Genomic DNA, 15,449 nt, shown 5'->3' on the forward strand with positions numbered 1-15,449 from the left:
CTTTTGCCCAGCACAGCCACTCTACTGGTGATTCTTTATTGCTGTAAAACACGACAGGGATGGTTCCACGGGTACCAGCTTGCAAAGGACTGGGGAACACGTTGGGAGGCCAGCCAGGCATGACCAAACTGGGTTTCAGGGACACTTGGAAGTGCATCTGTTCCAAAGGCAGAGTGACATAGATCTCCTCTCCCTGTGACCATGGATATTGAGTTCACCATCTGAAAGATCAGTTTCCAGGCAGCAATGCCTCCCTGGTCTGCTTCAAGAATGATGGACTCAGACTAGACTGTTAGTAGATGTCTGTCCAATTATTGCTTGCTCTCTGAGCATCTGCAGACATCCAAGTCTCTGTCATCTCTCAGTGTCTCAAAGTGACACTTCAGGTTTCTGCTCCTGAAGATAAGAAGGAAAGAGGAGGAGATGAGAGTGTATTCATCCCTGATTCTGACATTCTATCTCTGCATTAAATTAGCTTTTTTTTCCCTTAAATTCAGAGTTTCCTTTAATCACCTCATCTAGAGGTTGTTGGTTCCCTGTGTCATCTGCCAGGTCAACGCCGCGGGTCTCGGGCAGCAGGATGCAGAACAGGGCCACCAGCACAGGGATGCTGCCAAAGATGGCGTTGGGGATGGCCCGGTGGTACTGGGCCAGGGGGATGATCAGCGGGGCCAGGATCCCGGCCACCCTCGCCATGGTCGAGCACAGCCCCACGCCCGTCTGCCTGCAGGAGAGAGGGGCACAGGGAGGTCAGGGGTGTCCCCGTGGCCACGTCCAGCCATGGCAGAAGGAAGCTCTGATGTGGGGGACATCTCACCTGAGGATGGTGGGAAAGACCTCAGCACTGTAGACGTAGGAGGTGGAGAAAGCGGCCGTGGCTGTGAACTTGCCAATGATGGCCAGGACGGTGATTAGCACATGCTGGTCTGAGGGGAGGAGGAGAAACAACCACTGTAACCTCCATGGGGATGGTTCACTTGGGACCAGAGCTTTTTGCAGTGGGATTTCTTGGGACAGCCCTTTCTAATAGACTTGCTAAGCAAAGCTAGCACCAAACCCATTGGAAATGATCCCCAGCGTACCCTTACCTGGAAAATACCCTCTGCCAAAGAGAACCCAGATTTCTCCTGAGGCTTTGGGCATTTTCTAGATGTGCAACTGAAGTGAGCTGCTGAGTCAGCAAAGGTGTTTGGGGAGTGCTTGGTAGGAAATGCCACGTCCCTAAGCTGGAAGGCATTGGGAAGCCCCACTGTTACCTGCAGTCTCACTCACAGCCCTTGCATGTAGCAGGGTTTAGGTATGGACTGGGGCACAAACTGATGCAAACAGATGAGGAGGAGTGGGCATTTGCTTTTTCTCTTCATCTAAGAAAGGGAGGCATGGTGGCTTTTAAAGCACTTCTTCTGGTATAGCTTTCTGCCAGGGGGTGGTGATGTCCAGTGGGTGGATGGTGGGTAATGGACCCTGCCTGCCAAGGGCCAGGAGCTGTGGCAGAACCAGGCACAGCCCTGATGGAGAAGGAATCCAAGGTGAGGGGAAGGCAGAATGCTGGGGATGAAGCAGCCTGGGGGCTGTGACAGTGGGGGCAGTGGAGCCAATGGGAGTGAGCCTGGGTCTGCCAGGGTGGAGGATGGCTCTGGACAAAGGTAGGGATGTGCAGGGCCCTGCCCAGCTCTGCCCACAGGCTGGGAAGGTTCACCTTCAGGGATGCCAGTGAGGATGAGACATACGAGGCCAGCCAGCAGCAGGAGAATGCCCTGCACTTTCTTCCTCCCAAACCACTCCAGCAGGAAAATGCAGGAAATTCGAGCTGGAAGCTCCACTGCCCCAAAGGCCAGCTGTGTCAGGTAGATGTCCAGACCAAAATCTGTCACACTGAGGCTCAGCCCGTAGTAGACAATGCTATCTGCAAACCTGAAATTCAAGTAAAGTAGAATAAAACATGTCACCAGATGATTTTCTGGGGGTTTAAAACCAAAAATTAGAAAGGTTAGAACACACAGAACTTATTTGAATTCCCATCACTCTCTGTTTTGGTTCTAGTCAGCATCTTTGAGAGTTGCGTGGGTCATTGTTACAGGAGATACAGCAGAATGAATCTCCCTATGGTCAGCAAATTCTAGAGTGAACTCAAAGCTTCTAGATAGGTGCAAAACTCTTCCAGGGCCTGGGGATTGTCAAAGCTGGAATTACTCAAACCTTTCTAACAAAACCCACAGTATCCTGGATAATCAACTTCCCATGCCCAGACATGGTAAATCTGATCCAGTATGTGGAGGTAGAATGAAGCAGATCAAGACATACACATGTATATTACCAGAAAAATCACTTTAATTTACTGGTCTTGTCAACCCCAACTTCTACTCTTTCACCTAGTAGTTTTGACAGAGGGGACCAGGGAATGTCTTACCAGACAGATGACATGATTAAAGTCACCTTCCGCAGGTGCTTCTTCCGAAAGAGATCCAGGAAACTTCCAGACTTGACCTCTTTCTCAGGCTTCAACTTCAAAACACAGAAAGTCAAAGAGTCAGAGCAGGAAAAGGAAACCCATGTCCAGCTCCTTTTCCACCTGCAGTCCATGGGAAGCATCACTGGGACAGCAGACCTGTGACCCCAGTGCTCTGGCAGGGAGGGCAGCCCCACTGCCCTCTGGCTGCCCAGCACAGGGGGTGGTGACTGAGAGGTTCCTCAGGATGAACATCTCCCCAGTGTAGGAGCTTTGGGGTGGGCAAGGAGGGAACTGCCCTTCAGGCATTTCTGCATGGAAAGCCAGAGACTAAAGAGAGGCTCTGTGCTCATCAGTCACACTCCTGGAATCCTCCCAGGAGAAAAGCCAGGGAAGCATTTCAGTCCTTCCCACATGCCCAGGGGGACCCCAGAAAGCTCCAGGCTGAGCCTCAGCAGAAGCTGGGCCTCTTCCCTGACCTCATCTCTGGGGAGCTCAGCTGGAGCTGGAGTCCCCCACAGCTCATGGCCAGACCAGCTCCAGTGGGAATGCAGAGATGTTTCTGGGATGAGCTGAGCTCCAGGGGTTGCTGCAAGGCCCAGGGCAGTGTCTGAGGCCAGGACCCCCAGTACCTGCTGCAGGAGCTCTGGTGGGAGGCTGCACTTGTTGGTGGCTGCTGCCTTCTGCAGGACCTTCTTGGCTTCCTCGATTCTTCCCTTGGTCACCAGCCAGCGAGCTGACTCTGGGAGCACCCTGCCAGGAGAGGAGGCCAGCACATGCTGCTGTGTCCTGCTGAGTTCCCCCACAGCTCCTTTCTCTGGGAGCACATCCAGCAAGCCTTGGCCACCACAGAATCCGATCCCAGAACCACAGAATCTTCAGCCTTGGAAGGGACGCACAAGGATCATCAAGCCTGGCTCTAAAGGGAATGGCCCATGGGATCAATGGGTCTAAACACCCCGAATTTAGGCTCCAAAGGCCACATCTGGAGACCTGAAGCAAAGCAGCTGCTGCTCGCAGCAGTGCAGTGCCCAGGGAGATGTGCTGAGCTCTGCAGCAGCTTCTCCAGCAGCTGCACTCGGGTGGGAAAGATCCAGCTTGGTTCAGAGCTGCTGCCTCCTCCTCACTCACACCCTCACATCTGGGATAGATAAGAAACAATAAACAACCTTGAGACCGAGAACGGAGCAGCTCTGACTTTCTTCGACCTCTGTGCTGGGAAAACAGATTCTCTAACGTATCTTCGAGTCACTCTGCCCAGCTAAAGCCCCGAGATTGTGTCTTTCATAAGTTTTGCCCTTCTCCTTACCAGATATAGAAGAAAAGGGCAAACATAGGAGCAGATCCTGCAATCTCCAGCAGCCTCCAGTTGCGAATCCCATAACTCAAACCAGCCACCAACATCTGCCCAATGGCAGCAGCCGTGTGAGTGATGAGCAGTGCCTTTGTCCGGTGGGAGACACCAACCCATTCTGTAGCTAAGAAGAAAAACAAAGGTTCAGGCTTTGTTTTGGGCTCTCTTTTGTTCTTGTGTCTTGTGAGGCCACATCTGCTGCCTCAGGGCAAGGGCCTCCCACTCACCCAGGGACACGACTGCAATCATAATTCCTGACACGGCAGCTCCCACGACAAACCTGAAGGCCATGAACACATAGAAATGGGGCACAAAGGCAATTCCCAGGCCAAACAGCCCCTGGATGAGGATGCAGATGAGAAAGACTGGCCGCCTGCCTATCCTGTGGAAGGAGAGGGAAGACCCAGTCAGTACCAGGAGAGACCCCTGGGGGAGAGGGAAGAGCCCAGGAGGGATGCAAAGTGGTTTGAGAACCAGAGGAGATTTGACATCCATGTAAAGAAAGCTCCTCTTTACCCCGCAAGAAACAATGTGCAGAAAAAGCAGTGTTTCCAGTGTAGACCCATCATGGTTCTGGCAAAGCCTGAGACCCCAGCAGGGGCTGAACTTGTGATTCCTGAAGAACCTCCCCACAAGGCTGTATCTGCCTCTCTTTTCAACCCTCAGATGTTTCCAGACCTCTCATGTGGGCCCAGATGCCCAATCTCAGGCAAGGGGATTGCATCCTGTGAAGGTTCAGTGCATGGACACTCTGCCCCCTGATGTGGGCTGTGCCTGGTTGCTGGGCAGTGTCTGTGGGAAGGAAGTGTGTTTCCTCACCTGTCACTTAGCATCCCAAAGAGCGTGGCTCCAATGAGAAGCCCAGCCATGTAGATGGACTGGGAGACATCATTCAGGAACGCCCTGTCACACACCAGGTCAAACTGGAGGAAGGAAAACACAGAAGCTGTTGCTTTTGACAGACTCCAGCTGCTTTCTGGGCTTGCCAGGGTTTCTGGTTGTTGGTGGATCCAGGATTTGGTTGCCTGAGCTCTTGCTCCAGCTCCTGGGAGCAGAGAAGCCCTCCCAAGGGCTTGAGCCCTTCATGGTGAGCACTTAGGACACAAATCAGTGGTGGGATTGGTGGGACTGGTGCCCATCATCTGGGTGCTGGGATCTGCGGGATTCCTCTGCAGCCCAAAGGTCCCTGAGGGAGTATCCTGGTTGTCAAGTTTTGTTTAAATGTGGCCTTGGGGTGAGAGCTGTATCAGCTTTCTTCTGTGGCTGAAAAGGCAGGGCAGGTGGAAAGAGGAGGAGAGCAGTGTTTGTTACTGATAAAGGAGGAATGGGAAGGGATGCAGCTGCTGACACCTGCAGAGAAGCCTTGTCTGAAATGGACTTGGTGCTTCAGGGACACCAAGGAGCTTTTGCAAAGGCTGAGGCTGGACTTTGTTGTCTGTCCCAGCTTTATGGAAGGGACTAGTGAGAAAGCGCTGGAGCTGGCAGGTAGGAAAGGAGGGAGGAGGAATGAGGGAAAGTGAGAAAGGAGCACAGTTCTATTCAGGGAGAATCACAGAATCATGGAATCATTTTGTTTGGAAAAGACATCCAAGACCATCAAGTACAGCTCTGAGAGACTGCTATCATGTAAACTAGAAGGTGGGAGATAAGGCAGAATGAAGAAGTTGAGGGTGCTGATAAACAAGGCTTTTGCACAATTGCATGGCTCTGGCACATATTGTTGCAGCCTTGAAGGTTCCTGGAGGCCCAAGAAATATCAATGCCAAGGCCTTGGAAGGTAAATGTCTTTCACAGAGGAGATGATGTGAGTAGAATCCGGCAGAAGAACAGGGGATAGTGTGGCAGGGATGCCCTAAAGGTCCCTCCAGGCAGATACATCATGAAGTCAAGGGTCTGGAAAGTGGAAAGGGGACAGATGGGGAGCAGAAAATGTGCTGGACTCACACCCCCATAGTCCCTGCCTGTGCTCTCCCCAGGTATCTTCACCATGGGCTTTCTGCGACAAGCTCCCAGGGATTCCAGCTGTGTGATGGAGGCAAAGTCCTGCAGTAAATCTCAACCTGACTGCACCAGATCTGGCACTGGCTGACCAAAGCACAGGGCAGGATATTCCACCCCCTCCCCAAAGGCAATGACAGAAGGCAAGGAGGCTTGTAGTCATGGTTAGTATTGGCTTATTGCACTTCTCTTGTTTTGTACCCAGGTGAAATGTCAACAGAAGTGCCAAACATTAAACTGAAAATTGATCCCCGGAATCTGCAAATCCAGGCGGATACAGTGAAGAAATTATTGGAACCACTGATATAACACCATTCAGGTATTTTAGAGTTGCAGAAAGTAAGCTGGATGACCCTAGAGGGAAGGGAATAAGGCTGAAGAACTTTTGACTAAAGAAAGCTGGGTAAACGTAGAGGGAAGGGAATAAGGCTGAAGAACTTTTGAGTAAAGAAATCTGGATAGCCCTAGAGGGAAGGGAATAATGCTGAAGAACTTTTGACTACAGAGATTCTGAAAGTCATACCCACAGCTCTTCTGCACCACAGCTGGCACTGGCTGACCAAAGCACAGGCCAGGATATTCCACCCCCTCCCACCACAGCTGGCACTTGCTGTCCAAAGCACAAACCCAGATACTCCACCCCCTCCCACCCCAGCTGGCACTGGCTGACCAGAGCACAGCCCAGGATATTCCATCCCTCTTTTCCATGGCCCTGTCTCCTCCAGCAGCAGGTACAGACCTCAGTCAGCAGGGAGGGTGGCTGCTCTGAGGGGTACACCCAGCCACTGCTGCACTTCTCGGTGTGGTTGAGTCCATAGGCCAGGATGGAATGCAGGTCCCAGTCCACCGGGGAGAACATGGAGCACTGCTCAAAGTTGCCATCGGCGCCCCGGGGCAGGGTGAGGTTCAGCTGCTCTTCCTCCGTCAGGTTGGGGCCGACGGCGCGGATCCAGCTGGTGTCACAGTGGTGAGGCACATCCACAACCATGAACACTTGGCCAACCATTTGGAAGGGGTTGAGTAGTAGTGGGAGGGAGAGGAGCAGGATCAGCAGTTTCTGATAGAGCCCAAATTCCCCCACAGCCCTTAAAAGATCCCCAAACTCAGCCATGGCGAGCACCTCTGTGGCCAGGCTGCACTGGTGCCTATGGTTTAAATAGGCAAATATTAATGTTTAAACTGTGTGAGCACTAAAGCCCTAATCCAGTGTGATAAAATGAGCACCTGCACTGGCACACCAGTCCATGATGCTGATACAGCACAGTGCTCCTGGCTGCACTTTGTCACCAGACATTGTCTCCCTGCTCTTGGGAATAGAACAAAGGTGCCAAAGCACTGTCACTCTTGGGGATGGTGACATCTTGTCCTTCTCCAGCCTGAGAAGTGTCACAAGGCCTTCTGAAGGCAGCTGTGCTGCAGCTCAAGGTTTGTGTCTGAGGCATGAAGTTGGGACTCTAGGAATGAGGGTTAATTTTGCTGGGGGTGGGGATGCAAACAGAGTAAATTTGCTGCTCCCATTAATGGTTTAATGACTGCAGAGCGCATCCTGGAGACAGAGATATGTAAGAGAATATGGAAGAGAAGCAGAAGAACCTTTCCCCTCTGGACCTGGAAATTTGTCTGGCAGTCCAATAGACTTGTTCTTGACAGCTGTGTCCCAAGCTCTCTGTTTTCATTTGTAGAAACCCTGATTAGTCATAAAACTAGATCTAAACTACAGTTTCTTGCGATAAGCATAAAATGGGCCTGGCTTAGAGAGCAGCCTCAGGGAAAAGAGCAGGTCACACACACAGACATGCAGAGCACACAGGATTTGGGAAATGACACCAACTCGGCTTTGCCTGAGGTTCTGATGTTGCGTGAAAAGCAGATTGACCTGATTTCTGCTGCACTTCTGAGCTGCTTCCTGAGTAGACTCCCTGAGTCCTTGTGTCTTTCTTGCTGGCAAAGTGGGTAGCTGGATTGCCCTGAGTGTGTGAAATTTTGTGTGCAACTTGGCAAAAGTTGGTTTTACCAGAGCCCCTGGCTGCTTTTTCCAGAGCCATGAGTACATCAGTAAGCTCCTCATTTCACATCTCCTCTCCAATGCTTTGCCTTTCACTCTTAATGCCCATAGTATATCTGAGCCTCCAACAAAGCCAATGCTGGCTCACACAACGTGGGTTGGTGTTTCAGGAGTGGGAATAGTTCTGTTGTGCTTATGAAAGTCAGTAAAGGAGAAGAATATTGGATTTTAAAGTGTTGCCCCTAAGCTGGAGTGGGAGAGTGAGATCGCCCTGGTTAGTGCTATTCAGAATAAAGGAAGAGAGGAGTAAATGTTACTGAGAGTTGTGTGAGTTCACACCAGTGCTGTGCATTTATCTTCTGCACACACCACACAGACAAACATCACTCAGCTCTGCATCCACATCCTTGGATGAGTGGACTTGCTGTTATTCAGAGACATTCCCTGAGCAGGAGGCTGAGGTACACAGCTTCCAGAGATTCCTTTTACCCTAAATGCATCTCTGGTCTTTTGGTGGGATGACTTGGCCAAGGAGTTCTGCTCTGGCAGAGACATTTTGTCCCTGTCCTGCCTTCTCTGTCAGTGTGCAACAAGGTCAGGTCTTCAGGCTGGCCCTGTTGTGTGTGGCTCATGGTCTCCCCTCCCATTCCTCAGCTGAGGGCTAAGGAATTTTCTGTGGCAGAGGTCCAACTTATGACTATAAAACCTCCTTGTGGGTGACCCAGATCTGAGAGAGTTTCCTGTGCTAATGCAGATGTGACTCCTTGCTTAGAGCTGTTCTTCCAGCCATGATCAGCCAGGCTCTTCTGGGAAAGCTTTGGTCCTTTGTCACCTTCCGATGACATTTCTCATGGAAAGATGTCTTCATAGCTGTCTCCATCAGCCAGGGCTGAGTGGGTCAATCCCACGTGGTGGAGATTTCTCAGGGAGAAAGGCTGGGGCAGCCCTGCAAGCTGCTGTTGGCTGCAGCCCTGCTTGTAGGGATCCTGGGCTATTCCTTTCTGTCCAGCACCTCTGCCCAGGTGTGTCAGTAAGGCTTGCAAAGCCTCCTGAAAGTGGAGATGCCTCTATGAGGGGGCATCAGAACCCAGAAAGTCCCAGGGAAGGCCTGGATTGGACAGCTGGAAATCTGTACATGCATGTCAAGGACAAGGGAGGGGGAGCATCCTAGAGAGAAGTTCAAGAAGAGAAGCCATGCCTGGGAATGAGTGCAGGAAACAGAGCATTGATGCAGGAATTCATAGGCATGGCTTTTTTCTGTCCATCAGGAGTGGCAGTGGCTGGAGACCCCTTTGGACACCTCTGTGCTGAATTGTGGGGAAATGGATTCATACCCATCCACTGTGCTGTTCCTGCCTTTCCCTTCCTCCCCTGAGAGCTGTCAGGGACAGATCAGATTTAGGGGTGTCATCTGGGAGTGACAGCTCATCTGGGCCATCAAAGCACAGGTGACAGGGCCACCCACTTCCCACTGCTCCAGTGAGAGGTGTCCGATCTCTGTGAGCCTCCTCTCCACTTCCAAGCACAGCCTGGCCAGGTTTCAGGCACAGCTCTGAGCCAGCAGCTCCTTTAGCCTGTGCCCCTTGAGCCACCCCAAGGTGAGACTGACTTCAGCATTTGATGAATCATATAAGTTTCAAGGGTATCCCTTTTCCCTCTGATTTATGTTGATTGAGCAGTTTCCCTGCACAGGGCACTGATAGTGGTTTGCAGTAGATGCAGTCATTAGGCAGCTTTATTCCTCCAGCAGATCTGACAGAGTCAGGGTTATTTTGGCACTGGTGAGGCAGTGAAGTTGTTGGGGAATTTTATTTTATTTTATTTTATTTTATTTTATTTTATTTTATTTTATTTTATTTTATTTTATTTTATTTTATTTTATTTTATTTTTTTTTATTTTATTTCATTTCATTTCATATCATTTTTTTCTATTTTTCTAATTAATCATTTTAACACCTGTATCTTTTATTTTTTACAGACAGTTGATTAAAACATGTGAATTGATATGCTGTGTGACCCTTTTCATAGTTCATGCTTTTACCTTCTGGGGTTTCTTTTGTTTATCATGAGTATAATTGTTAACTCTTATAGCGTTTATAGTATGCAATATTTCTGCAAAGGGCCCTCATGGAGGAGCAGAGTGCAGGAGAACAGGGAGAGCAGATATAGCAATGTTCCCACAAGATTTCAAAACATCAGGGTTCATGTCCCTGCTCTGCCCTTCTGACCTTGGCAAACTCATTTCACTTTTCTTTGCTTATCATTGTACAGCTGATTTCAAGAATCACTTTAGCTCCCATATCAGCAAACTTCTGCTGATTTTAAAAGGTTTAAAAAACCTCACATGTTTAAAAGGTTTAAAAAAATCCTGTGGGTTTTTTTTTTGTGTGTGTGTGTGTGTGTGTTTTCTTGGGTGGGGCGGTTGTTTTGTTTTGTGTGGTTTTTTTTTTTTTAAATTATTTGTTTGTGTGTTTGTTTGTTTTCACCTATATGAAGAACTCCTTCTCTGAAAGGTCATAATTTAACATCTCCAAGTCTTCAGAAGACAGACTGTCATAATCTTCTTTGTCTCCTGATGTTTTTCTGCTCCTGTTCATTTTTTCAGAAGCCTCCTGGTCTGTTTTGGTGGAATCATCATGGAAATGATCAAGGGCACCCTGATGGGAGGTTTCAGAAGCACAGCTGCTGAAGGTGCATGTTGAGGGACAATTGTCATCCTGTGTAGGGAGATGCTTTTTTGTGGAGCCTTCAGCACTGAGACCCATTCCAAACATTTCTTCTGCTGCCTTTGGAGCCTGGCCTTGTGGATCCAGCTGCAGCAGGAGTTCCCAGCTCTGAATCCCTTCCAGGTCTCTCACATTAATCTCATCCTGCCCATCAAGAAGCGAGAGGCTGGAGGTGTCCCAGAGCTCTAGTGAGGTGTTTGTTTCTAGTGAGATTTCCTGGAATAAATCTGAAGGATTTGGATCAAAGTAAGGTGGAGTTTCTGCCTCTGAGTTTGGAGTTTCATTTGCTACACTGGGGAAATCTTGTTGTCCAGAAAAGAACAAGTTACTGCCCCCCAGAAAATCCCTGTTGTCAAACTGAATGTCGGCATCCTTGGGTAACTCTTCTGAATTGCCTGGTGAAAAAAATATCCCATCCTGTGCCTCTGTGTCCTGGACATCCAAGCTCAACAAGTTCTGGGTTCCTGTCAGATGAGCATCATGGTGATTCCCTTCCCTGGTCAGATTTTTACGACTGCCAGCTGCAGGCACAAGCTCTGGAGGAAGCTGTAGAGGGTTTGTTCCATGATTTGAGCTTCCTGCAGATTCTTTCTGACTTTTCTGTGCTGGCATGAGAGGAGGCCAACAGCTGTCTTGTTGCTGCCAAACCTGACTATTGAAAGACTCTTGGTCATGAATGTCATGTTCATCTCTCTCTCGTTTGTCATCATGTGTCATGGCTGTGCTGGGAGCTGACAACAGGACATCAGCCTCCTTGCCCTCAGCAGAGCCTGAGGATCCTCCAGAGCTCTCCTGGACGTGTTTAGGGAGCACCTCCACCTTTCCAGGCTGTGGCAGCTGATCATTCTTGGAGGCATTTTGCTTTGCTTGGCTGGAGGAGCTGAGGAGGCCCTGGGCCTTTCCTATCCTGCCACCAATATTTGCTTGTTCTGAGGATCCTGCAGGTTTTTCTGGTGGACTCTGCTTCTTCTCTGAGGAGTGACCAAACAAAGTGGCAAGGGCTGACTGGGGTTTTGTGGGTTTCCTCTGGGTTGTTGCTTCTTTCCTGGGAGTTCTGCTTTTGTCTTCAGAGCCAAAAAGAGTAATGAAGGGGTTTTTCCCAAGCCTGAAACCTTTACCTGGTGTTTCTCTAAAGGCTTGGCTGCTTCTGGCCTCCTTGCTCTGGGTCCTGGTCTGTGACACAGGCCCAGTGCTTTCCCCTGGAAGGTTCAGATCCACTTTTTCTTCACCTACAGGACAGCCTCTGCTTTTGTCCAAGGATGTATTTGGTTTGGAGTATTCTGATGTCTTGGCTGGTTGTGAAATGTGCAAGGTGTTTTCACTAAGAACTTCCCTGGATTCCTTTGACTTGGGCTTGTTGACTTCATCATGTGAGGGGCAAGGGGCACAAGTTGCTTTCAGAGGTGTGTCTGTTGATACTAGAAAATCCTCGCCAGATGATTTGGTATCATGTCTCCAAATACCCTCAAGGGTGTCACTTCTCAGTGGGCCACATGTGTCCTTGGGTTCTATTTCTTGTACAGAGAACACATTGTGATCATCTGTCCTGTCTGGACAACCAGCTGAAGAGACTCTGCTCTTTTCAGCTTCATTTTCCTGAGATCTGTGCTCAGGACTGGGCTCTTCCAGAGATGCTGACATTGTTACTGGCTTCTCTTCTTTTGTTTTCTCAAATTCTGCCCCTTTGCTCTCAATTCCAGGCAAATCCCTTCTGCTGGATGGCTGCATGGCTTCCCCCAAAGTTAATGGCATCTGTTTGCCAGGGACATCTCTGGTGTTTGCCTTTGATTTCTCTTTCAACATTTCAGAGATCTCAGGTGACACACCTGGCCCTCCTGGTTCCAGGGAACCAGAAGATACAGAAGAGGTCCTCAACACTTCAGAGGGGGAATGGGCTTCTTCAGCTTCATTTTCAACATCCTCAGCTGTATGTTTTAGCTCTGTATTTGTGGTGTTTCTGGTTTTGAGCTCTCCTGGCACATGAGTGGCCTGTGTGCTGTTCAGTCTCTCTCCAAGGTGATGCTTGGCCCCTACAGTGTCTGGGGTGGCTGTGATCAGCTCAGGTTTGTCATCTGTGATTGTGTCTCCTTCACTGGGTGTGCTCAGTGGCCCACAGACCTTGTTTTGTGTCACTGGGACCTCTGTGGCCGTGAGAGTGCAGCCCCCTGTGGCCCCCAGGTACACCCTGGGGGAGGGTTTAGTGCTTTGGTGTGTGGGGTGGGGAGCAAGTGAGGCACGAGGCAGGGGCTTCACAGGCTGCAGGATGGGAGGGAGGGAGGCACAGGCAGGTCCTGTCTTCAGCTGGGCATGGCCCTGCTGGATTGCAGCCACTCTCTGGGACACCTTCCCACCCTGCTTCCCTTCAGGCACATCCCCATCCCCATCCCCAGTCTCCTCAGGGCCTCTCTGCTCTCTGTTCTTGGGCTGGGAACACCCCTGCTCTCTTTGCTTGGTGTAGGTGATTCCAGGTAAGAATCTTCCCTTCTCCACTGCTCCCTCCTGACCCCTGAGAGCCATCCTGCTTGCTGTCTGGTAGGATTGCAGGCTCAGTGCAGGCTTTTTCCAGGAGCACACTCCATTTCCAGCTTTCCCACCTACAGCCAAGGCTGGTTCTGAAGGTGGCCAGACTGTTCTGAGCTTGCTCCCTACGAGGACAGCCCTGCTGTTCCTGTGCTCAGCCAGCTGCAGATCACAGTGTGCATTAAAGGATGTGGATTTCTCTCTTGTTTCAGTCTTTTTGGCCCTGTTACACCAGTCCTGGGGCTGCGGTCCATGCTGAACCTGGTGGTGCTCCAGCCTTTCCATCTCACCTCTGTTTCCAGCCCCAGCCATCAGCTTGTAGTGGACTTGGCAGTAAAACACCCCGTGGAGGGCAGCATAGTTTTGCAAGCTGGAAAACACACATTGGCACAGCTGTCAGTGGCTGTGAGGGAGGGGAGCTGCAGCTCTGATGGACAGGCTTTCAGCAAAGTCATTTCTCAGTGGGGAAGGGAGGGAGGGGGTTGAAGAATGAAACCTTTCAAAAGTGGTGTTGGCTTTCATGGAATATGTTTGATTTTTCTTTCAAACACCAAAACAACGTGAAAAATTAAACATTTCCTTGCAGTACCTCTGGGGGCTGTAGCCCAGTTTATGTGCAATGCCTTTCTCATTTACAGGCCAGGCTACATACCAGCACTTCATCTCTGCCCCTCTATGCACTTTTTATGGGAAAAAATGCCCAGGGCTGCCATGATACAACTGCAGGATGGGAGGAAGTGTCTGCAGAGCTGGGGGCAACAGGATTGCAAGCAGCCTCACAGGGGGTGGCTGTCTCAGCCACTGACAAGCTAAAAGAAGTCAGCTTTGTGCCCTGGGGATAGGGAAGCCAACTATATCCTGAGCTGCATGGCAAAGAAAAGTGAATGTTCCTCTATATTTGACTTTTTTAGGATTCCATGTGGAGTACTTCATCCTCGCAGCAAAAAAAGACTTTGCTGTAGTGGAAGGAATCCAGCAAAAAGCCTCACTAAAGTAGTGAGGGACCTGTGTGACCTGAGGAGAGGCTGAGATCTGGGTTAGCCAGGAGAAGGTTAGGAGGGAGAAACTCATGGGTGTGTGTGTCTATTTTATGGGAGGTTATAGAGAAGACAGGGCTGGAGTGCTCTTGGAGGAGGGCAGTGACAAGATGAGAGACAGTGGAAACAAGTTGTGCCACAGGGCGTTGTGATTAGATGCAAGAAAAGCCATTTTCACTGGTGGTCAGATGTTCAAAGGGGGCCCCAAATGAGACTGTGTAATCTCCAGCCTTGAAGCCTCTCCTGAGCATGTTCCTGGGCTCCTGCTCTCCTTGGGCCTGAGAAGGGTGGGTGGAGGCTTCCAGAGGTGCCTTCCAACCTGCCTGGCTTGATGTGAATGTTAGGAACATGATTTGATACTGGAGAGTGCTGGGTAAATGGTTGGACTCAATAATCTTAGAGGCCTTTTCCAACCTTGATGACTCTATGATTCTATGAACATAGGAGGCACCCAAATGACTCCTCCAACTACATCTCCTCAAACTGTGAATCTTTATTGTAGTTCCAGCTCACCCTTGCACCACCATCCATGCAGATTCCTGATCCAGAGGCGGGCAAACTTCAGCCTCCAGTGATGGAGAGGCAGATGGAATCAGGGAAACTGCCTGCCCCTTTTCCTCATTTCCTGAGTGCTGCTCTGTCAGAATTACCCCTGGACAACTTTGATGGAAGCTACTTGGGCATCCCTAAGAAATAAATGCTCCTGAGTCTGACCACTCACCTCAGCTTCCTCCCGCAGAGCTGGCAGCAGAAACACGAGCGGTGCACACAGAGCTTGTCAGTGCCCACACGCTCCATGGGGTAGACAGGCTTCAGGCAGGAGGCACACATCTCTTTCATCATGGGCTGAGGAAGGAGAGACTGAGGTTAAGTAACTGAATCATGACCAGCTGGAAGTGTATCTGCAAGGTAATTTGCTGAATCTCCTGACTGTGCTGTGTTTTCTTGGTGTTCACTTGCAGATCTATGGGGAGAGTTCAGATTCCTGTCTGACTCAAATTACCTGTCATCTTGGATGGGTCAGTGTTGATATTCAGTCAGAACAGGAAGACTGAGCACCCTTGCATCTCTGATGATAAAAAATATGTTCATTTGATTGAGAATAAATGATTCATGAAGTTGAATTATTTAAAAACCTTGAGTGAGATGAGAAATGTTGTTCTGACTCAAAAACCCTGTGCACTCCTGGAATCCCTGGTGTCTCATGGCTGCTCACACAGACATAGTCCAAGCTCTGGGAAAGCAGCTTATTTCAGTGTAAAGCTTCCACAGCTCCATGGATCTGGTGGTTTACTCCACTGTGTTTACTCTCTGGATTGTGTTGTGTCCCACAGCCTGATTCCTCAAACACCTCTTTATG

The 15,449-nt window shown here is 49.9% G+C and overlaps 1 protein-coding gene across 1 annotated transcript; it reads right to left on the reverse strand.

The window, feature by feature from the left end:
• Nucleotides 1-369: 369 nt before the first annotated feature.
• On the reverse strand, nt 370-6,930 carry LOC108961454 (solute carrier family 22 member 13-like). Its single transcript, XM_030227114.2, has 10 exons — nt 6,541-6,930; nt 4,623-4,726; nt 4,031-4,185; nt 3,759-3,927; nt 3,082-3,202; nt 2,411-2,505; nt 1,700-1,914; nt 818-926; nt 514-724; nt 370-396 (listed from the first exon to the last, which is right to left on the reverse strand). The coding sequence occupies exons 1-10, from the start codon at nt 6,910-6,912 to the stop codon at nt 370-372; spliced, it is 1,578 nt and encodes a 525-aa protein (XP_030082974.2). The 5' UTR covers nt 6,913-6,930.
• Nucleotides 6,931-15,449: the final 8,519 nt, after the last annotated feature.

This window comes from Serinus canaria, chromosome 2 (genome assembly GCF_022539315.1).
Source record: "Serinus canaria isolate serCan28SL12 chromosome 2, serCan2020, whole genome shotgun sequence".
NCBI lineage: Eukaryota > Metazoa > Chordata > Aves > Passeriformes > Fringillidae > Serinus > Serinus canaria.